Consider the following 23,527-nt stretch of genomic DNA (forward strand, 5'->3'; position numbering starts at 1 on the left):
TCAGACCTGGCGCTGTCCGGTGAAAAGGGGGCAAGCCTCTTTGGGGAAACATGTATCCCTTTCCTGACGCCGCTGCCTTTGCTTGCTTGCTATGGGTGAGAATTAGTGGATCTCCGTCAGATCCCGAAGGAAGACGGATGAGCTCTTTATGCTGGAATTTCCAGTGTCCCTCCGCAAATCTTCAACCCACGTGAACCATCCTCAGAGGGGCCTAGGCAGAAGCAGCCCCCCAGCCCTCGTAGAACCTCTTTGCCCAGGGACCTTTCAGCCTGACAATTCACCTTGCTTTAGCCATAAGGATTGAGGGAGGTTGCCCAGGGCAGGTGGTGAGATGCCAGCCTCTGTCCACGCTGGCAAACCCACCCACAGAAAGTGTATTCCACGGACTATGTAGATAAGACTGTGCCTCCGGGCTTCTAAGAGACACCTGTCCATATGCAGACAGCCTCTCAAGTAGCTTTCAATGTCGAGAAGGTCTTTTGTCCTCCTGAACATATGATCTCACCCTGCAGTCCCTGGCTGTGTGCAGATTGTCGTTTTCGAAAAGAGCAAAACAAGGAAGATCAACGCCGCAGGAACCTTCCTCGTCCTTCCGACCCCATTTAAGCCGCAGCGACCCACATGTCATAAGTGGAATTGACTAGTCTGCAAGCAGCTTCTGGACCAGTCAATTTCCCTCTGGAGAAAGGAATCTGGGGTGGAGCGGTGGTAGTGGCAGGAACTGGATTGATGAGAGGCAGATACAGCCCAGCACTGGTTTGGGTTATCCCCACCCGCAATTTCAAAGGGCTGCTTGCGCAGATGAGTGAATCAGCACTCGGATGAAGTCCCCTTAAATCAATCTCCCCCAACCTGGTGCCACTTCCTGGAGTTTGGGACTACAACTCCCATCAGCCCCAGACTTCTACAGCCAGACTCACTGGGACTGATGGGAACTGTAGTCCAAAACACCCCCAGGTTGGGCGAGGCTGCCTTATATCGAGCCAGACCACGAATGCTTTGGAGTCCAGTGTCACATGTTGCTAAGATACATGGAGACACTTTTCCTGGTTCTGCCGCTTTTGGGAAAACCCGTATCATTGGAGCAGGGGATGAGGAACATCTGGTCCTCTGGCTGTGGGTGGGCTGTTGCTGTCAAGACTGGGTCACCTTTAAGGAAACCGGGTGCCACCAGATGCCGATAAGACTCTGGGCCCAGACATGGGGCATTTGAGCTCCACGGCACTGAGTGAGCCCCACATCACACAACTCAGAGTTAGGGGGTTTCCAGCCTTGCAGGCTTTGTAGCTTTTCCAGCTGCTAATGGCCCCATCCTGTGGTGGTCCAGTGCGCAGGTGAAATGGAGGAAGCTCTGCGGCCATTGTGCCAGTTCACAGGTGGCACAACCCACGTGAGGCCCAGTGAAAAGACAAGGCAAGTGTGCAAGAACGCAGCAGTGCTCATGCAGTGAGCAAGTCAGTGGGCCAGGAGAACTTCCTCGCGGGTCGTGCCCAGGATGCCGCCACAACCGAGGAAGGTGGAAAGGTGGCGTTTGCTCAAGCCCCGAGGTGGGCTGGAGAACGCGTCTCTTTTATGTCACAGAATGTTCAACGGAGGATTTTGTGTTCACAGCCAAGCTGTTGGGGAAACAATGCATTCTAGGTTTTCATTGTTAGAGAAAGTATTTTCATGAAATGGTGACATGTGTCTCAGAACCTCCAGAGTGTATTTTGCAGCGAGGGGAGAAGCGTGGGGGGCGAGTAGTTCTGTTGCACCCGTCCTGACCCATGCCCCTTCCCATCAACAGATATTTTGGCTTTATGTCCTGCAGACCCTTTCAGCACTTGGGGACCTGCAACCTCTAGCCAATTACTTCTTAATGAAGTGCATAGCTGAACTGTGGAACTCCTTGCCTCAGGAGGCAGCAATGGCTACCAACTTGGATGGCTTTGGTGAGAGGAAGAGGCAAATTCATGGAGGAGATGGCTATCGATGGCTATTTGCCAGGAGGGCTCTGTTTTGTCTCCACAATCGGAGGCAGAAATGCTTCTCAACGCCAGAGAGGCGAGAGTCGCTTTTGTGCTCAGACCCTGCTTGCCCAGGTTCCCACAGGCATCTAGTAAGCCCCTGTGACAAGATGCTGGAATAGATGGGCCTGATCCACCAGGCTCTTTTCATGTCATTGGGGAGAAATTTAAGCAGGCTTTGCAACAGGTGGGATTCAAGATAGCAAAACTCCAAGTGCTTCACGGCTGGTTTCATTGGGGCTCAGTGATGATTGGCGCTGTGTTGGCAGGTGGCCTTCTGTCCCATTATTTAGGTGTCTAGGCCTTCTTGGGGTTCCCCTGAGGTCTTCTTCATTGTGGAACAGCAACAGTTGGGGGGGCAGCAGCATGGAACTGCCACCACATGCCATGGCCCAGTGAAGTCCTTACGGAAAACCTGGGCTCACAACCCCACCCAGGACTCCTGGCTCCACGTGGCCTCAGTAACACCAGGGCTGGGGGAGCTGCGGCCCACCCATAGCTGGAGATGGAAAGGCGGCAATGGCAGCCGTGTGGCACCATTGTAGGAAATGATGCAATTTTAGGACTCCCTGGGCCATGGGGAAAAAGGTTCCAAACCTCCCAAAGGAAAGATAAACAGCAGGTTCAGCTTGCAGTGCTCATCTGGGTTTTGGAGAGAGGGGCAACAGGTTCAGGCCCAAAAGGAGGGCGATGCGGGGAGCATCAGGATGGCAACGTATGGAAATGTGGGGCTTTAGGAGCCGGCAAGCGAGCAGCACCTCCTGCACAAGAGTGGGTGCCTTTGGGGGCCAGACCGTAGCATCGTAAGGGAAGAAGGGGCACTCCCGACTCCACGAAGGGGCAGCTTCCAAGCCCCCAGGGCTCAACTCTGCGGCCGCTTGTCAGATGATGGTTCTCCAGGCTTCGTTTTGCTTGTTTGTTTTTTTCGTTTATTATTTTTTAAAACCAACAACTGTTCTGTAATTTATTGAACTCATTTGCAAAATATGCTAATCTAAATAAACTTAATTTATTGAAGAACTCCCACGAGTGCTCCTTTTGAGAGAAGGAATTCGGGGGGGGGGGATATTTGGCGAGACTGAAGGCAGCCTAAGCCCCAGCCCTGAGAGCAGGAAGAGGGGACTTCGAAACACACTGGCCGTCATGGAAGAAGCCACAGCGTCCCTCTGCCCATTCTCATAATCCAAACGTCAATTAAAATGGTGTATGCAAAATTGCAACACTTTCTGCTGGAGCGCCTCCAAGCCCCTTAGGATCGGGTCCCTGGCGTGGTCTGAAGTCGCAGAGGGCCAGCGCCTTGGCTGGAGCAAAGAAGGTCTGAGAATCAGATGCTCAACACCTTGGGCCCCATTGGAAGAGATAAATACAGTGGTACCTCGGGTTAAGTACTTAATTCGTTCCAGAGGTCCGTACTTAACCTGAAACTGTTCTTAACCTGAAGCACCACTTTAGCTAATGGGGCCTCCCACTGCTGCCACACGATTTCCGTTCTCATCCTGAAGCAAAGTTCTTAACCCGAGGTACTATTTCTGGGTTGGCGGAGTCTGTAACCTGAAGCGTATGTAACCTGAAGCATATGTAACCCGAGGTACCACTGTATGAGAAAATACAGTACAATGGCACCAGACATGGGGGTTCAGTTCCAAGGGTTTGTGTGTACAGTGGTACCTCAGGTTAAGTACTTAATTCGTTCTGGAGGTCCATTCTTAACCTGAAACTGTTAACCTGAAGCACCACTTTAGCTAATGGGGCCTCCCACTGCTGCCACACGATTTCTGTTCTCACCCTGAAGCAAAGTTCTTAACCTGAGCACTATTTCTGGGTTAGTAGAGTCTGTAACCTGAAGTGCATGTAACCTGAGGTACCACTGTACATGAAAATGGCATACAGTCAAGCCTTTGACCCTACCCCACAGCTAGCAAGGGGGTGGGGAACAGGGTCTTCCCAGAGTCTGCGTACTGAGCGGGCCTTGCCCATCGAGAAAGGCAGAGAGCTTAAAAGCTCTTTTCACATTGGGGAACCCCAGGCAAACCCAGGGCAAAAAGTGTTTTTAAGTTCTCCTTCTTGCTTGGATTTAACTTGCACAATTCCAACCAGCTGGCCTCCAACTGCGCACGCCTGGAACTGCGCAACTTAAACGCCGTGCCTGAGAAGCGATTCACGTTGCCAATAAAACTGAGAGGCGGGAAACAAGACAGCGAAATGCACTTCTTTAAGCAAACAAGCCCTTTTATTGCGTCAAGATGGAGGGGGTGGCAAACTAAGGACATGAAATGCAAACACGGGGGGTTGTTTTTTTGGGGGGGACGAGGGCAAATCATCGCGATTCCTGGTTCAGCCCACGAAACAGTAAGCGCATACAAAGTGTCCCAAACGACAATTAAATTAAAACATTAAAACAACAACAAGCACATCTATAAAATACGGCACAGTAGAATTTAGTAGGGTTAGAACTCACACCAAACGCTAATAATGAAAATAATGATAACTGAATCCACACCTGGGAGGAAATTTCGCAGGAGGAACAAAACACACACAGAGAGAGAGGTCCTTCATTTTAATTTCAGAGAGTTGCTCCTTTGCCGAGGTGTGAAAATGTCCCAGACGGTCTCTGGCAAAGCGGTTTCCTTGAAACCTCCTGAACTCCCTCACCAGCAATATTATAAAGTAAGGCACTGGGGTATTAGAGCAATTACCCAAGGGGAAAAGTTGAGCAGAACCGAGGCTGCAACCCAGAACTTGCTTCCTGACTTCTACAAGTCTGTCTTATTGTCAAGATCCAGGTCCCCGCCCTGGATGTTAGGAACGGTCTCCCTGCAGGCACCGAGGTTTGCATCCGTATGGGAGAAAGGCATCGCGTGAGCCGCCTTCCTCGGATCAAGGACAAAGAGTAAGCAAAACAAGGAAACTCCGTGGGAAGAGCTGACTCTGGTAAAAGGTGCTGGGCTCAGGGGAAAAGTGAGGAGGACAACATTTCACTTGTACACCCCTGGGTCACGCGTGTGTCTTCAAGGTCTGCAAAGGATGGACCCCTGGGAAGAAAGGCGGCAGGGGGCTGCTGAGGTAGACTCCAGCCCCAACCAAGACACGCAGGGGCAGAGCCAGGAACCCTCGCCTGCTGACCTGATCAAGACACAAACCGTGCGGCGGGGAGAAGCGTGGGAGACACTCCCCAGAGCAGTGTTTCTCAGACTTGGGTCCCCAGCTGTGGCTGGACCATAGCTGTCAACCTTTCCCCCTTTTCTATGGGAAATTCCCTTATTCCGAACAGGATTCCTCGCAAGAAAAGGGAAACGTTGACAGCTCTGGGCTGGACTACAACTCCCATCATCCCTGACCACTGGTCCTGCTAGCTAGGGACGATGGGAGTTGTAGTCTAAGGCCAGCTCGGGACCCAAGTTTGAGAAAAACTTCCCCAGAGTGACTGATCTCGCACCTCTCTCTTTAGCAGCAGAGGTGAGCCCTTCTGCATTTGTCCCGCCTTGCGGAGGCATCCCATGTGCCCCCATTGGCTGGCTCCACTTGATTGGCTGCTCTGGGATGTTGCTTGCTTACCTGGCCCCTGCGTTTGAAGGAGCTTCGCAATCTCCGCAAAGCACCCCTACAGGATTTGCCCGGGGCAAAGCGAGGCTTTCATTTCACCCGGGTCAAAGACTCAAGTTTGGCACACACCGCTGCGCACATTTGCATGCGCATACAGGCTGGGGGCCTCAGTGCCGACCCTCTGGAGGCTTCATCTGGGGCAAAAAAACCTGGCTAGTCGCCCCCACCCCCCAAGCTACAGCTCTGGCCTTGCTCAGACGTTTGGGGCTACCTGAGGTTATTTTGCAGATTGTCGTTCACGGGGCTGTTCAGACACTGTGCGAAGAGCTGCAGGTGGGGTCTGTTTAAGGCTGAACGCTTAGAAAAGCAAGAGGCACGTGAGCAAACAGCTTGGGCTGCCCGGTGAGCCCCTGAAGATTGCATAATATTTCTCGGGAGGCAAGAAATAGCCTTGAGAGGAAGAAGAGGGAGGGCTACTCCCATCGCCCCACTGAAGGCTGGGTCACGGGAAGGAGACGCCTTTCCAAGTGGGACGATGCAACAAGAGCGTGACGCAGATCCTCTCTGGGAAGCAAACCAGGGCTGGAACGTCCCTTGGGCGGCAAAAATAATTCCCCAAGGCTTCTGGAGGGATTCTGGGGCAAGGAGAGATCTCCGTTTGCATTGCCCCAGAGAAAACAGGGCCTAGACAGCAAGGAGGCCAGAGTCAGGCTGAAAGGCCCGCCAAAGCAGCTCCTGGGTCAGAGAGAGACACAAAGCCAAGACGCACCCAGCAGAGCAGAACACAGCCGGCAGATTTGTCCCCACACCATCCACCCCCCGCCCCTTGGCATCAGTAAAAGGGGGCTGGGTGAATGGGGCTCAGGAACTCCCGCCCAAAAAACCAGAGTTGGTCCAGAGGCACATGGAGGGCAGGAGAGGAGAGAACGTGGCTCTTTGAAAGGAAGAGCAAAACAAAACAAAAAGCAAGGGTCCTTCTTTCGCTGTAATAAATAAGAATAATTTAACCAACAGCACAGAGAGGAGGTGGAAAGGGGTTGTGGGTGGAGGTGGGGGGGGAGAGAAAGAGGGGGGCGTTTAAGGGTGCTGATCTGAAATGCTTAGCCTGGACCACTTGCGCTTCCCTGTTCCCCACCTGGGAGGGTCCCGATTCTTGCAGGAGCCAAGGAGGGGCGTGGAAGCGCCAGCGCTGGGTCTTCGGCAACCTCACAGTTGGCTCCAAGTCTCGGGGACACCTTTGGGGTGTCTGTCTGGCTCTGCAATCGTCCCTCCCCTCCGGGGGGCTGGAGGAGGGGAGACCTGCTCCTTGATGCTCTGCCAGCCGCCCCGATGTCTCACACGTGGCACAGGGTGGGCGAGAAGCAGAAGGGGCTCAAAACCAGAAGGAAGGAAGGAAGGAAGGAAGGAAGGAAGGAAGGAAGGAAGGAAGGAAGGAAGGAAGGAAGGAAGGAAGGAAGGAAGGAAGGAAGGAAGGAAGGAAGGAAGGAAGGAAGGAAGGAAGGAAGGACGTCCTGGGGGGGGGGCAGGGAGATTCCGGCTACTTCCTGAGCCTCAGGTTCTCAAGGACAAGGCGCTTGTGCTTGGGGTCTATCACGCCAGCTTCTTCCAAGTCCTCGTCGGTGATGTCACTGCAGGGAGCAGAGAAAGAGGTTCAGGGCTCAGAAACCAGGAGGTTCGGTGGGCTGAGGACTGATGTCCACTGCGCCCCAAGATGCCATCCCAGAGAAAGTTCGGAAGACCCCCTGGTTCATGACTCAAGGGCCCCTCTGGGAAGCAGCCTCTTCCCATATGAACCACCTGTCTACCAGCTCCATCTGGTACGCCGGCTGAGACCCTCCCTGCCCGCAGACTGTCCCGCCAGAGCGGTGTATGCTCTGGCTACCACTGAGAAAGATGGTCTGGAAGGAATTTCCTCCAAGCTCACCTGTAGGGAACAGATGCTGCACAGAGTGGGGAACGAGTGCCCCCCGGTGGCCAAAACAATGCTCTGCAGCACCTGAGAAAGCACACCCACTGATGCTGACACCCCCTCTCACCCCCATGGCTGGGACCCCTACTCTTCTGATATCCCTCCAGGGATTTTCTCACATTCAATGCCAACCTCAAGCTCCCAGGCCTCATTTCTCTCCACTCCTAACCCAGAACCTCTGTTCCCATGCTCCCTTTCTACCAAGGTCTTATCTCTGATTTCTTTCCGCAGGGCCTGTAAGACAGAGTTGTTCCACCTGGCCTTTGGCTTGGAATCAACTTGATCCCCTTCCCCTCTTTCCTTTTTCCTTTCCCCTTCTGTGATGGAACTCCTATTTGGGGACTTCCCTGGCTTTTTTCTGGCCCACATAGGACCAGTCTGGATAGTTGGCCTTGGTGAAGACTAGACGTTTTCATCCCCCCAAAAGTTTTTGATTTGAGTTTCCATTGAAACGAGGCTGTATTTTAATGTTTTAATGTTGTCTTTTAATCTTGTTTTTAAGTTGCATTTCAATCAATTTGTTTTATATCGGGTGTTAGCCGCCCTGAGCCTGGTCTTGGCTGGGGAGGGCGGGGTATAAATAAAAATTATTATTTTTTATTATAAGGAAGGGAGACTCACCTGAGGAACTCCAGGTCGTCCCAGCCGTTGTGGATCAAGCCCTCCTCGTATTTTTCCATGCCAATCGCTCTCAGCCACTCGCCCACACTGGACTCACTCTGCCTGGAGCTGCTGCGGCCGTCCTGGCTAAGGGTCTGAGGGGTGGCAGACAGACAGACACATCAGACAAAGGAAACTGACAAGCTGGAAGGTGGGCAGAGGAGGGCGACTAGAGGATTGAGGGCCTGCAAGCCAAGCCCTGAGAGGAACGGTTGAAGGAGCTGGGTATGTTTAGCTTAGACAAAAGGAGACAGGATAGCCATCTTCAAATATCTCAAGGGCTGTCTCATGCAGCTGCAGGTGATTGGAGGCCGAGAGGGAGTCTTGTTGTCTGGACCTCCAGACCCACCGCCCAGACTTGCACCCTGGGGAGGTCACTCCGGTCCTGCTAATGCAGCAAAAACAACACAGGAGGCAGCAGTTATTAGTTTCCAGTCTCTGCGGCCACAGCAGGCACTGTGATTCTCCAGCGATTTGAGTTCACCCCCGGAGGCGCGCTCCATTGTCTCTCTTATTTGTCCATGCCTACACTGGTTTTAGGATGTGATTTTGTTTTCAAGTTTTAGTTATGTTGTTTAGTTTGTTTTTAGACAGCACACCGCCCCTTGATTTCTGAAATATTAAGTAAAGGGAAAGGGTAAAGGGACCCCTGACCATTAGGTCCAGTCGTGGCCGACTCTGGGGTTGCGGCGCTCATCTCGCTTTACTGGCCGAGGGAGCCAGCATACAGCTTCCGGGTCATGTGGCCAGCAGGAGTAAGCCGCTTCTGGTGAACCAGAGCAGCGCAGGGAAACACCATTTACCTTCCCGCCGGAGCGGTACCTATTTATCTACTTGCACTTTGATGGGCTTTCAAACTGCTAGGTTGGCAGGAGCAGGAACCGAGGAACTGGAGCTCACCCCGTCGCGGGGATTCGAACCACCAACCTTCTGATTGGCAAGTCCTAGGCTCTGTGGTTTAACCCACAGTGCCACCCGCGTCCCCTTCTGAAATATTAAGTGCTATCAAAATGCTTTTACAGAAAGGGAGGGAAAGAGAAGAGGAGGAGAGATGCACACGAGGTTTGACGGCATCGCTAGCGCCTTTGTGGGAAGCCAGGGCAGAAATTCAGTGCTGGCAAATATTGATCCTGATGAGATCTTCAAACCCTGTCAGTCCTGGAGATTTCCCCACTTCGCTTTGGGTCCAAAGGTGAAGAACATCTGGGGCAATTTGGGCCTTGCCGGCCAGAGGGTCTAACACCCCTTCCCAAACTCCCCAGAGCTACCTCTCCCGACCCTCGCCCAACTTCTGCTTGGTCTTCTGTCCCTGTTTCCAAAGAAGAAAGTGGATCGTGCAAGTTGCATCTCTATTTCCCAGGGACTCCACCCCTCTCCCACTCATTTTGATTGGGGGGGGTGATTCCCCAATGGGCACAGCGCACCCCCCTATTTGGCAGGTGGGCCTCCCTCCCTCTTTCCCTCCTCCCCACCCCGAGTGTACCTCTTCTGCCAGGTCTTCCTCGATGCTCTCACGTATGGACCGTGGCGGGAAGGCGATGGGGCGGCTGTAGTCGGGATGCAGGCACCGGTGGTGAGGCAGATCCAGCCTCACTTTGGTCAGGGGGTGTGCCGGGGGCCGCCCTGACTGCTCCCTCCCCAGTGCGCCACCGTTGCTGCCGCCGGCATAGTCCACCTCGCTGAGGGTCTTGGCCATCTGGAGGACGGAGCAGGAGCGGTCGTCCAGGGGACCCCCGGGCCCCTGGGGGGCATTGGGGGGCTCCATCAGGAACCCCGGCCCCAGGGAGGGAGCCGGCCTGGGGTGCACCTTGGGGGGCTTGGCCTCCAGGGGCTCGCTGAAGGCCACGGTCGCTCGGGCCTTGCTCGCTCCGTGCTCTTCCACCCGGGTCCCTGCAGGTGTGTAGAAGGAGTCCCCGGAGACGTCAAACTCCACCAACTTGGGCAAGGGGGGTGGCGGGAAGTCGGGGGGCGGCAGGTTGAGGACCCCTTGCTCCTCCTCCTCCGAGCTCTCCTCTGCCCGGCAGGGGGGCTGCTGCGGCCGCCGGTGCTCAGCCTGGATGGGCACCGTGATCTGGACTTTGTTCCTGGGGGCGGGGGGCTTGGCCGCAGTCGCCGGGGGCAGCTCCGAGACCAGCAGCTGGTGCGGGACCCCCTCCAGGACGTAGTAGGCCGGGTTGTTGAAGCTGTTCTTCAGGGGGGGCCCGTCGGGATCCGTGGGGGCGTCCGGCCTGGGCCTGGGCAGGAAACAGGAGGGACAGCCGAGGCAATTAGGAACAAGATGAAGCTTTTTCATCCGATAATTTTATTTTTGTGCTTAGGTCAATGCAGGAGTCTCCTTGGACCAATTAGCAAAACCAAGTCTCCTTGGACCAAAGCAATCACTTTGCACTGTGACAATAAAAGGTGGTAAAGGACCCCTGGCCGGTTAAGTCCAGTCGAAGGTGACCGGGGTGCGGAGTTTGTGGGATGTAATCCTCTGGAGCAGTCAAGTACAACATTCCTTGTTTGCCTAGAGTGGACATGCAGGGATGTTGGTCCAGCCAGTCAAACTTCCTGTTGCACCTGGCTGGAGCATCCTTCCTTTGCATGTGACCAATAGGTGGGCGCGACCTTTCCAGACCTGGTAAAAGGCCAAGTCATGTAGCCATCTTCCCTTCCCTTCTCTTTTTTGTCCTGCCTGCTTCCTGCTTCACCTGGACCGAACTCTCAACCAGCAGTCCCTGGGTTATCTCCCATATGGGGAAAACCTATTTGTACATATTTGTAACCTTAAGCCTAAAGCCTGCCTTCAGGAATCAATCACACTGTGCTTTGCCTGATCATGAGTAAACTTCTTATTGTTACTTATGAACAAGACTGTTGTGTCTTTATTCTTTTAGGAGGGAATCAAAGGGGTCTTCCCAGGAATAATAGAAGTTAAGAGATTCTTAAGAGAGTTAGGAAGGATAATATTAATCAATATATCCTCTCCTGTTACCCACAACATTTCCACAGCGTTCATCTCACTTCAGGCTGAAGGAGTCGGCGTTTGTCCACAGACAGCTTTCCGGGTCATGTGGCCAGCATGACTAAACCGCTTCTGGCACAACAGAACACCGTGATGGAAACCAGAGCGCACGGAAACGCTGTTTACCTTCCCGCCACAGTGGTACCTATTTATCTACTTGCACTGGTGTGCTTTTGAACTGCTAGGTTGGCAGGAGCAGGGACCAAGCAATGGAAGCTCACCCCTTCGCGGGGATTCGAACCACCAACCTTCTGATAGGCAAGCCCAAGAGGCTCAGTGGTTTAGGCCACAGCGCCACCCGCGTCCCCAACCGTGATAATGGGCAGGTAGCCACATTAGCAGCTGAGGACCAGGTGTGAGTCCTCGGTCAATTTGGGACACTGCTGGTGACTTAATTCGCATCCCTTGTTGGGGTGGGTTCACTCCTTTCCTGAAGACCCAACATTTGCTATGATTCCACGATCCATTCGCAGGTCACTCACCTGCCCTGGGACGCCTCATCCCTGGAGGTGCCGCGATGGGGAGCTGGCGGGCGACTGGCTGTTTGGGTGCCGGGCTTCTCCAGATCATCTAAGAGCTTCCCAACGGGGCAGGCGGCCATTGCTGGGGCGTCCCCAGGGGAATGTTTGCGCCCCACAGATCTAGCGGATGGAAAGGTTTGAAAAGACACAACAATAAGGCCTTTAGGCCCGGAAGGCTGCCTGAATCTCTTTCCTTACCACACTCCTGAGGAACGTGAAGAACGTAAGAATTTCTAGCTGCTAGGTCAGACTAAAGGGCCACAGGGGCCAAACAGGGGCCCCCATGGGAGCCCCACACGCAGGGCCTGAGCAGAACAGCAAAAAGCTGGTCAACAATGGTTTTTATTTTATTTTATTGTTCAGCAAGACTGGACACCTATCAAAAAATATCTCCAAGTGGTTGACTTAAAATGGCAATTGCATGCAATGGCACCCTTTGAAAGCTGGGCACCCAAGCCTCTTAAAAATGTGGCAGTGTGGCGCAGTGGTTAGAGTGTCGGACTAGGACCTGGGAGAGCAGGGTTCAAATGCCCCATGCCAGTTACTGCCTCTCAGCCTAGCCTGCCTCGCAGGAATAGAGAAGGAGGGGAGAACCGCGTACGCCAAACTGAGCTCCAAGGAGAAAAGGCGAAATGTAAATGCAATAATCAAACAAATGCACAGCACCCCCAGTCCAGCCTTTGCCTTTCAAGGAAGCTGGGAAGAAATGGAGGCAGGTTTTGCTCTGCTGCTTTGATCCTGCCTAGCCATTGCAGTTCCTGTCCTGGAAGTTGCCCCTCTTCCCCCCAGACTGCTTCAAGGCGGTCCCACTCCCAGAGTCTTACTTGGTGTAGTCGAGGTTGGTCCGCGTTGCTACCGGCTGAAGTTTCCCTTTGGCGGCTCCCGTCTCGTCCTTATCAATGCTGATCCATTCTGTGGGAAGGGAAGGGGAACAGGCTCTGAGTGCGGATCCAACCTTTGGGTGGACCTCCCTGCCTTGCTGTAGATCAAGGCCGTTTGCACAAAATACATTTCTCCAAATCGGAATAAAACTGGGATTTGCACAGGGCTGATAAAATTGAAGAACGTTAAGAAGAGCCTGCTGGTCCAGCCCAGTGGACCATCTTAGTCCAGGATCCTGTTCTCACAGCAGCAAACCAGATGCAGGATTCGAACACAGAGCAACTCTCCTCTGCTGAGTTTTCTAGAAACTGCTATTCCGAAGCATCGTTGCCTCCGACTGTGGAGGCAGAGGAGCAGAGGCATCTTGGCTAATAGCTCTCTCCTTCCCTGAATCTGTCCCATCTTCTTTGAAAGCCCTCTCATTCGGGGGCATCCCTGCCAGGGGGGCCAGGATTGGCCTATGGGATGGAGGTTCCCCAACCTCTGCTTTAGAGGTTGACCCACCCAGCAGAACAACATTACGTTTGTCGTCATCAACTGGGTTCCACACTCATCACCAGCAGCGTTGCGTAGTGGTTAGAGTTCTGGGCCGGGACCTGGGAGAGGTCAAGGTTCAAATCCCCACGAAGGTCAGTGGGTGACCTCTGAGGCCAGTCCCTGCCTCCCAGCCTGGCCTGCCCCCCAGGGTTGTCACGGGGGATTAAATGAGGAAGGGGGTGAACCACAGGGCCCCCTTAGGAGATATAGATGCAATAAATTACAACAAATTACTGTTATTATCAGCATCGTCTTCTTTTTTATTATTATTAAATGTTTTATTGGTTAAAAACTTAGTAACAGAAACGTTCAATGGACGTTGAAAACAAAATAGAAGAATAAATATAAACAATCATTCATTCCTTAACTGATACTTTGAACATCAATTTGAAATTAAATTTAACATGACCTCCAGTCTTCCCATTGTGTTCCCGAATTGAATTCCTTAAATACGCACTCCTAACTTCCTTTCCTGCATGTTATTTGGCTTACTATAAAATTTATTTTATAATATCCTACTTGCACACTGAAGTTCAATCAAAACCTGCCAGCAGATTAATATTTTGACAACGTTCTTTTGCACAGACTCGGTATACGTCCCACTCTCTGATAATTTTTCATCAGTTAATGTCTCGTAGCCTTGCTGATAGTCTCACCCACTCAGCGTACTCTCTTATCTTATTTTGCCAGTCTGATTTAGATGGAATAAATAATAATAAATTACTGTTATGAACAGCATCGTCTTCAGCGGAAGGTCCCAAAGTGCTTTGCAGCAGAGAAAAACCCAGAAAATAAAAACCCACCTTAGCTGGGCACACTGTGGAGAGCCAAGGGTGCCCCCCCTCGCAACCCCCCACCCTCATGCTGGCAGCCCCCTCCCTCTCCTCCGCCTCACCGTAGAGCCTCTCGCGGGTCCCCATCCGCTCCGCTGGGACCCGCACCTTCATGGAGCCACGGATGTTGCCCGTCTCCTCGCCACGGTGGGACAGGTAGGTGAGGAACTGCTGGGCAGTGCTGCCAATCATGGACTTGAGGGCAATGACACACTCGCCTGCGTGGGGAAGGAGAGGCAGGGTGGGTCAGGGCGTGGGGCGAGGGGCAAGAGAGGTCCAGCCCAATTGCTGCGGTGGAAGCAGCCTCGCCCCCCACCTCGCCTTTTAGGGGGGGAAAGCATTAGGGCTAGCTGGCTGAATTGGTCCTACTTGGGCCAGCGAGGAGGCCAGGGGAGAATTAGCTGTGGGGTCTCAGAGCGGGTGATCTTCATAAAAGGGGAGGGAAGAGAAGGGAAATAAAAGATCAGGCTGAATTCAAATTAAAGGCCAGGCGGAATAGCTCTGTCTTACAGGCCCGATGGAAGGAGGTTAAATCCTGCAGGGCCCTGGTCTCATGGGACAGAGCATTCCACCAGGTTGGAGCCATCACTGAGAAGGCCCTGGCCCTGGGGGAGGATAGTCTGACTTCCTTAGGGCCCGGGACCTCTAAACTAGGTACGAGGGCCCTAAGCCAGTTGCAGTCACCTCAGGACCAACTTCCCTCTGGTATAGTTTATTGGTTTGTTATGTAACCTAAGCCTGCCTTCAGGTAAAGTTCTGTAAACCTGAATGAATCTGAGAGTAAAGTAGTTTTATATTAACATGAATCAGATTCGTGTGTGTGTTCTTTAAGAGGGATTCAAAGGGATTTTTAACCAGGAAGGCATCTTTATTAGTAGAAATCAGGCGCCAAGCTGGTCACTGCATAAACTTATAAAGGGGATTATTTAACTATGCTAAAGTAAACCTTGCCACATAATGGCCTTGGCGCAGTATACCTGAAGGGGTGTCTCTACCCCCATCGTTCTGCCCGGACACTGAGGTCCAGCTCCGAGGGCTTTCTGGCGGTTCCCTCCCTGCGAGAAGTGAGGCTACAGGGCCTTCTTGGTGGTGGCGCCTTCCCGTCAGATGTCAAGGAAATAAACAACTATCTGACTTTTAGAAGACATCTGAAGGCAGCCTTGTTTAAGAAAGTTATTAATGACTGATGTTTTATCATGTGATGATGATGATGATGGGAGCCAACCAGAGTGCCTGGGGAAACCCAGCCAGATGGGCGGGGTATAAATAATAAATTAATATTATAAATTATTATGATTATGATTCTATGAGTCTTGAAACAGGTGAACTGATTCAATCTGCAAGCGGATAGCAAAACAGCGACTGTGATCCTGCAGAGCTACACTCTGAAGTCCAGCCTTCCTGCCAAGACTGCCATGCACGGACGAAAGTCCAGCGTGTCTGGTTCCGCCACACACCTGGTTCCCCACCACCACCTCCAGGAACTTCCCAGCTCCTTACCATAGGACTCGTAGCCATCCAGAGATTTGACCGTCAAGAGGATGTGCTGGTCTTGGAGGTATTCAATGTCGGAGAGGATGGGCTTGAGCTGCAGGCGGAAGAACGAGAGGGGATAAGTTGAGGCCAACGGGAGCGTCAATGCACCAAATATTTGGAGCAGGTTTACTTTGTGCGCCTCTTTGAATCTCAAGAGGAGACATGCTTAGTGGCTGTGTTTACTCCAGAGGGGTGTCTTAAGGTAGGGTTTCCAGATGTCCCCGGTTCCTGGGGACAGTCCCCGGATCTCCAAATCTGTCCCCGGACAAATTCCATCCCCGGAATGTCCCCAGATTTGCAAATCTGTCCCTGGTTCCCCCTCGGCAGCGGCAGTCTCAGCAGCCCGGAGGCAGCCTGGTAGCGCAGTTGGCTCTGGCTGGCTTCAGGAGCTGCTCGCTGCTGTGGCCCCCGCCATTTTTCCCCGCCGGAAGCCCCCATAGGATGTGTCTTGCGCGCCTAGGATGTGTCTTGTGCAATCTCCTGCCCCCTTCCCCCTTTGTTTGGACTGATTAGGGGAGATTCGGGAGTCACGGGGGGGCAGCCGTTGTCCAGTTTTTAAAAAACTGTGCATTTATGTTTCACTGGGGGTGAAAGAAGGGCTTTGCACCTTTATACAATACGCAAGTGTGCTTGGGCCCAGGGTCTTTGGCCTCACCATCCCCACTACTGACTCAGTTTCCATAAAATAAAATAAAAGTGTCCCTGGATTCAACTGAAAAAAATCTGGTAACCATATCTTAAGGCCACTAACAGTAGGGCCTTTAGTGTGGTGGCACCTGCCCCTTGGAATGCGCCTCCAATGGATTTCAAGTAGGCACCAGCGGTATTTGCACAATACTGGTGACCAGATGGAGTGCACCTCTCAGGAGAGGCTCCTCTCCCCCACCCCCACCCCCGTTCCGATAGGCCCCTGGGTCCCCTCTCTGCCTCTTACAGCTCAAGGACCTTCTGCGCCCCCAAACTGTCAGACGTTGGCAGGAGGGCATGGGGAAAAGAGCAGGAAGTGTCGCCTCACCGTCGGCAGCTGCCGGGACGACCACTGCACTTTCAAGAAGTTGATGTTGTCGCTGCTCTGCGAATCGTTCTCAAAGCTCTTCTTGAATTCTGGGGGAGGGGGGTGAAAGTTAATAATAATAATAATAATAATAATAATAATAATAATAATAATAATAATAAATTTTTTTATTTATACCCTGCCCTTCAAAAAACTGGGCTCAGGGCAGCTAACAAATTTAAAACAATTGATACAACAAAAAACAGCATAAAATACAGTATAAAACGTGAATAACGTTAAATTCAGAATTCAAAAATCAATTTAGGGGGAAAGCCATCCAATAAGCATTCAATGATCATCAGGGCTAGCTGGATAAATTAGTCCTACTTGGGCCAGTGAGGAGACCAGGGGAGAATTAGCTGTGGGATCCCAGAGCGGGGAATCTTCATAAAAAGGGGAGGGGGAGGGAAGGAAGGGGAATAAAAGATCAGGCTAAGTTCAGATTGAAAGCCAGGCGGAATAGCTCTGTCTTACAGGAGCCTCGCTGCAGCATTCTGCACCCACTGGAGTTTGTGGGACAGCTTCAAGGGCAGCCCCACGTAGAGCAAAGTACAGTAGTCTTCACAGAAGTTAAGGGTCAGCCGCAGCCAGGGTGGCTATTTCCACAAACACACACACACACAAACAAACACACCTTCTAGGCAGGCAGAGTAGAACTCTATGAAGAATTTGGTCCTGCTGGCCGTCTTCACAATCGCCTCGACGCTCTCAAACTCTATGTAGGCCTGGTCTGAAGATTTAGAGAGACCTGGAGAGGGGGGAGAGAGAGGGAGAGTGGGATGCGTTGGAGGGGGAGACCCTGGACAGGTCCCCTCCCTCAGGAGGCAAAACCGCCAAGGACCAGTGGGAAATGCGGACTGGATTCAAGAGGTTGGACCTCTTCGGTAGACCTGAAGGAGCGTTTCCACCCCCATCGTTCTGCCCGGACACTGAAGTCCAGCTCTGATGGCCTTCTGGCGGTTCCCTCCCTGCGAGAAGCCAAGTTACAAGGAACCAGGCAGAGGGCCTTCTCGGTGGTGGCGCCTGCCCTTCAGATATCAAGGAAATAAACAACTATCTGACTTTTAGAAGACATCTGAAGGCAGCTCTGTATTGGGAAGATTTTAATGTCTGATGTTGTTGCTTTTTTTATTATTGTTATTGGTGTTCTGTTGGGAGCCGCTAAGAGCGGCTGGGGAAACCCAGCCAGATGGGTGGAGTATAAATAATAAATTATTATAATATTATCACTACAGTGGTACCCCTGGTTGCGAACGGGATCCGTTCCAGAGGCCTGTTCGCAACATGAAAAGAGTGCAACCTGCAGCGGCGCATCTGTGCATGCGCGGGTTGCAATTTGCCACTTCTGCGCATGCACACGACGTCATCTTGCACTTCTGCGCATGCGCGAGCAGCTAAACTCAGAAGTAACCCTTTTTGGTACTTCCGGGTCACCGCAGGATGTAATCTGAAAGAACATGAAGCGGACGTAACCTGAGGTATGACTGTATTATGGGATGTTTTTAGCTGAGATTCCTGCACTACCTGACCCTTGGGGGTGTCTTCCAACTCTGCAATTCTACAGCTCTATACCGGTGCCGTCTCAAGCCCTCTCTGTTCAAGCGCATGAACGCACGCTCTCATTCATTCCCCAGTACCTTTCTTGGAAACAAACTGGGACGTGACGCCAACTTCAAATGCCGCGAAGACAGGAGAGTGGTCACTGCTCACAATGTCGTCCGTGCATCCTGACAAAGAAGGATAAGAGCGTCAGGAGAACTCTGCCGGATCAGGACAATGGCTTATCTAGTCCGGCATCCTGTTCTTACAGGGGCCGACCAGTTGCTCCCATGGGGAACCAGCAAGCAGGATTCGAACACAAGAGCATCTTTTCCCCTCCTGTGGTTTCCAGCAGCTGGTTTTCCGAAGCATGGCAGAGAACTCACCGTAGGAGTTGCTGTTGATGTGGGTTTCGGGATAGGACTTCCAGAGGATGCGGTCGCACCAGGAGGGAACGTTTGTCCGCACCTGGGAACAATAATCAGGGTTTGAAAGGAAACTCTTGAACGCAGAAAGCCCCACCATCCGTTCTTTGCTTTTGACACTTCTCTGACTAAGGAATCTGCACTCAAGCAGAGGATCCGGGGGTTCAATACCATCAAATACAATACCATTGGCTACAATCCCATCAAATTAATGCAATAATAAAAAGAAGACAAAAAGAGGATGGGATTTGAAGATAAAAAAATCAAAATTTCACATAGATATTATAGAAAGCAAAAATAAAACAATGTCCAAAATATATGAGTTATTATTAAATTGGTATACTAAAGATGAAGAGGTGAAGGAGGTTATGATTAAATGGGCCATAGACTTTGGTTATAATATAGAATTAGAAGCCTGGCAAGAACTATGGAATGTGAACTTAAAATTTATGGCTTGTACGGCATTACAGGAAAATGTATGGAAAATGATAGACAGGTGGTACCTCACGCCGGTAAAACTGTCAAAGATGTGCAGAATGAAAAATAAGAAATGTTGGAAATGTGGAGAGGTAGAAGGAGATCTTTTCCATGTGTGGTGGAATTGTAGTAAAGTGAAAGGCTTCTGGGAATTAATTTACAATAAGCTTAAAAAAATGTTTAAGCATACTTTTTTAAAAAACCCCGAAGCCTTTCTACTGGGACTAGTTGGAAAAGATGTTAAAAAGAAAGATAAAAACTTATTCCCGTATGGCACAACAGCAGCAAGGACTATGTTAGCCCAGAACTGGAAAACAGAAGTAATTCCAACTATTCCTGAATGGCAGGTCAAAATGATTAATTATGCGGAACTGGCTAGAATACCGGGGAGAATAAAAGATCAGGATGAACAAAAGTTTTATGAAAATTGGAGTAAATACTTGGATTATATAAGAGACAACTGTAAATCTTTAAAGACACTGGCAGGATTTGACTAACTTCAACAGCTTATGATCAAATAGATAAATGTATAAAATACGTGACATAATGAAAATATATGATACTTACCGAAGGGCAGGAAGGAAGTCCAAAGCTCAATAGAGCTAATGTTATGTATGAGATGTATTAATACAATGAATGTATTAGAATGTATATTTGATGAAAACTAATAAAAATTTAAGTTGGGGGGAAAAAAGAGGATCCCAGGGTTCAATCCCAGAGTAGGTCTGGGAGAGATCCCAGCGGGAAACCCTGGAGAGCCCTGCTGCCAGTCCGTGCAGGCAGTATGGAGCAGGATGGGCCAAGGGTCTGGCTCAGTAGGAGGCAGCTTCCGATGTTCCCTGGGACAGGCTGCAAGCTGAACTCTGCCTCCCCCCAACGCAGCAACTGAGCATTTCTGCCCACCCCCCTCTCCCATTTGCGGCCAACCCCCTCGTCCCAACTTCGCCCTTCCCCTCTCGGGCCGGCAGCACCTACCCCAGTGGGCTTCTGTTTATGCCAGACGTAGGTGTCCCGGGAGCCCCTCTCGTAGCGGTACGTGGGGGGGAAGGTGATCTCCTCCTCACCTGGGGAAAGCGGAAGACAAACCAGAGACCAGCTGCTAAACAAACCCAGTAAACCGTGGCTAGCCTTAACCATGGTTCAACAAACCATGGTTCATCACATCATGTTCAGACATGATACTGAGCTACGTTTAATAGAAAGCAAAAGCTTCCAGTCTCCTTGATGCCGAAGCAGAAGAGGGGAAAGCGAAAGCCCAGGTGAGGTGTCTCCAAGTCACAATTGTCCATTGTTTATTGTGACACATGAATGCAGAGGTTCTGCTGCTTTCGTTTTATGTTGCATTTATCTTCCTGTGGGTCACTATTGCATTATGGTTGTTACATGATTTTAAACTTCCACCCGACGCTTTAAGAGCTTGCCATTTGAATTTTCTAAATTAGTAACGGCGAGGCGTGAAGTTGCAGGTTCAAAGCTCAGCTCAGGCCTGAACCTCCTCGTCCTTCGCTGGCAGGAGGAGGAGAATGCGGCCGGCTTACTTGGCAGGGCGACTGCAAAAGTTACTGAGATAATGTATATCAAAAATGTTAGAAAAGCTATTTAGATAATGAGTGTTATTCCATAATACTAACATAGCCCTTTTATCTCCAGAGGCAACACCATGCTTCAGCTTGTTCCTCCCTCCCCACCCATCCTGTGGCAAGGAGTTCCACAGGCTGTGCCTTCTACTATTACGGATGCTAGCCAGCACGTGAACCACCCAACCTTCTTTTAAAAAGGGAGTTATTTAAAACAATCCGGGACCCTTAGCTCATCACCCAAAGCTGAGTTGGAGAACGGCGGCTGCAACACACAACTCCTATAGTTGGAGAAAGAGGGGAAAGCGGGGCAGGACGGGTTGAGGGGAGAGAGATCAGCCACTCACTAAATCTCAGGAAGATCTTGTGCTTCTCCTTCTCCAGGTTGAGCTGATCCACCCTGAGGAGTGGCTCAAACTCCTTGCGATTGATGTAGCTGAGGATCTCCTGAGGGAGGGGGGGAAAGGATGCCACAGATCAGTGTGTGGAACCTCACAGAATCGTAGAACTTTGGGGAACCCCAAAGGTCCTCTAGTCCAACCCCATGCAATAATAATAATAATAATAATAATAATAATAATAATAATAATAATAATTTTATTTATACCCCGCCCTCCCCGGCCAGAGGGTGGCTAACACCAATAAAATAAAATCACAGTAAAAACATAATAGGGGGGAAAGCAAAGGAGAAAAAAAACCCAATTTAAAATACAGGTTAAAATGCAATTTAAAATGCAGCCTCATTTTAAAGTAGCCGATAAATCAAGACCATAAGGGGAGGGAAACATAAGGGTCAGACTGAATCCAAACCAAAGGCCTGGTGGAACAGCTTTGTCTTGCAGGCCCTGCAGAAAGATGTCAAGTCCCGCAGGGCCCTGGTCTCTTGTGACAGAGCGTTCCACCACGTTGGGGCCAGTGCTGAAAAGGCCCTGGCCCTAATTGAGACCAATCTAACCTCCTTGAGGCTCGGGACCACCAAAGTGTTGTTATTTGTGAACCTTAAGGTCCTCCGCGGGGCAGACCAGGAGAGGCGGTCCCGTAGGTACATGGGTCCTAGGCCACATAGGGCTTTAAAGGTCAAAACAATGCAGGAACCATGGCTAAAGAACTGCTGGGAAGCCAAACTTTCTGAGTCCTAAGAACATAATGAGAGACTAGTTGTTTGGATCAGGCCAAAGGAGCCCCCCCCCCACCACATCCCAGAATCCTGTCCTCCCGGTGGCTGGCCAGTTGCTCATTATGGGAGACCCGGAAGCGAGACCTGAGACTGTCTCCTTACTTGCAATTCCTAGCCACTGGCATTCAGAGGCATAGCTGTCAACTTTCAGATTTGAAAATAAGGGATCAGCAGCCTCGAAAATAAGGGATCAGCAGCCTGATTCCGGGGACAGTCTACGGGATATCTAACAATCCGGGATAGCAGCGGGAAACAGCGCTGGAATAAGGGAATTTCCCGCAAAAAAAGGGAAGGTTGACAGCTATGTTCAGAGGCCTTCACTGCCACTGGCAGTGGAGGCAGGCAGAAAACCGTCCCGTTCCCCCCGTCCCGTCCCCAAAATCTCAGGGCCAATCTAGACCCAGGTAAAGGTAAAGGGACCCCTGACCATTAGGTCCAGTCGTGACCGACTCTGGGGTTGCAGCGCTCATCTCACTTTATTGGCCGAGAGAGCCGGTGTACAGCTTCTGGGTCATGCGGCCAGCATGACTAAGCCGCTTCTGGCGAACCAGAGCAGTGCATGGAAACACTGTTTACCTTCCCACTGGAGCAGTACCTATTTATCTACTTGTACTTTGACGTGCTGTCGAACTGCTAGGTTGGTAGGAGCAGGGACTGAACAACAGGAGCTCACCCGTCGCAGGGATTCGAACCGGCGACCTTCTGATCAGCAAGTCCTAGGCTCTGTGGTTTAACCCACAGCTCCAGACCACCCCTCAAAAGCATCTTGTTTGGGCTTCAGATGAGCAGAGCCTAGTTGTGCCTGTGGACATGCGCACTGTGCATGACCAAGCGCACTGCCTTCTTTCTCTGTTCCCCCACAAGTCCCAGGGATTAGCCCTGCTCCCTCCTAGAAGTTCAGGACAGATTTTAAAATAGACATACTTCTCCACGCAGCACATGGTTAAAACTAGTGTAAAACCTTCTGACAAGAGGACGTAATGGCCAGTATCGGACAAATTCACGAAGGAGGAGAGGGCGACCGATGGCTATTAGCCACAATGGCTTTGCTCTGCCTTGGCAGCTGACGGCAGCCATGCTTCTATATTATTATTATTATTATTATTATTATTATTATTATTATTATTATTGACAAAGTAATAATCATAAATAAATAAGAATAAACATGTGCACCCCACCACTGAAGACCAATCCATTGTAACTATCCAACCTCCCAAAATTTCAACACCTTGAGGAGATTTCACCCCTCCCATTCCAAGAATCTGCTGATGTTCTCTGCTGATTCTCCAGAGAGGAGGGGGGCGGTTTCTGCTTACTACTTATTCTGCTCCAGCCTCACATCAAAGTCCCAGAGAGAGACTGAGTGTTACAGAGAGAGAGTGTGTTATCTCTGTATAGATAAGGTTGCTGCTAAGAGCAGCTGCAGACACTCAGTGCAGTCCAGCTTCTCCATTTAGCTCTGTATATAGTTTGTATAATAGTTGTAGATAGAATAAAAGTAGTTATTCTACAGAGCTGTTAGAGTGGTTTATGCTTTGCTATACTCTGCTGCGCGACGACTGTCTTCTTGTGGGAGTGAATTCAGTGCTCAGAACTCTAAGCTGTGAGTCCACAGCACTTTGACCTGTTCCTGTCCAGAAGGTGATCTCTGGAAGTGCTACCCAGCTCGCCTAGCCCAGTCGGGGCTGAAGTGGATGAGTCCAGTTAGTGGCACTGGCTTAAGGGCGATGCTGACACACCTCTTGCGATGGTTTGACCCCTTTCTGTTTTAACGGTACAAATTC

At 51.0% G+C, this 23,527-nt stretch overlaps 1 protein-coding gene across 1 annotated transcript in view; it reads right to left on the minus strand.

The window, feature by feature from the left end:
* Window positions 1-4,214: 4,214 nt before the first annotated feature.
* Window positions 4,215-23,527, minus strand: part of INPPL1 (inositol polyphosphate phosphatase like 1) — an 84,361-nt gene continuing 65,048 nt past the window's right edge. Inside the window, exons 16-28 of the mRNA XM_081909585.1 lie at window positions 20,914-21,013; window positions 19,965-20,053; window positions 18,474-18,555; window positions 18,186-18,275; window positions 17,183-17,296; window positions 16,510-16,598; window positions 15,459-15,546; window positions 14,021-14,176; window positions 12,531-12,618; window positions 11,668-11,826; window positions 9,662-10,412; window positions 8,140-8,273; window positions 4,215-7,177 (exon numbers count right to left, since the gene is read on the minus strand). Of these exons, the coding sequence (XP_081765711.1) occupies window positions 7,087-7,177; window positions 8,140-8,273; window positions 9,662-10,412; window positions 11,668-11,826; window positions 12,531-12,618; window positions 14,021-14,176; window positions 15,459-15,546; window positions 16,510-16,598; window positions 17,183-17,296; window positions 18,186-18,275; window positions 18,474-18,555; window positions 19,965-20,053; window positions 20,914-21,013 (2,031 nt within the window). The 3' untranslated portion in view covers window positions 4,215-7,086. The remainder of the gene's footprint in view (window positions 7,178-8,139; window positions 8,274-9,661; window positions 10,413-11,667; window positions 11,827-12,530; window positions 12,619-14,020; window positions 14,177-15,458; window positions 15,547-16,509; window positions 16,599-17,182; window positions 17,297-18,185; window positions 18,276-18,473; window positions 18,556-19,964; window positions 20,054-20,913; window positions 21,014-23,527) is intronic.

The sequence above is a fragment of the Podarcis melisellensis genome, assembly GCF_964234715.1.
Source record: "Podarcis melisellensis genome assembly, chromosome: 4".
Classification (NCBI taxonomy): domain Eukaryota; kingdom Metazoa; phylum Chordata; class Lepidosauria; order Squamata; family Lacertidae; genus Podarcis; species Podarcis melisellensis.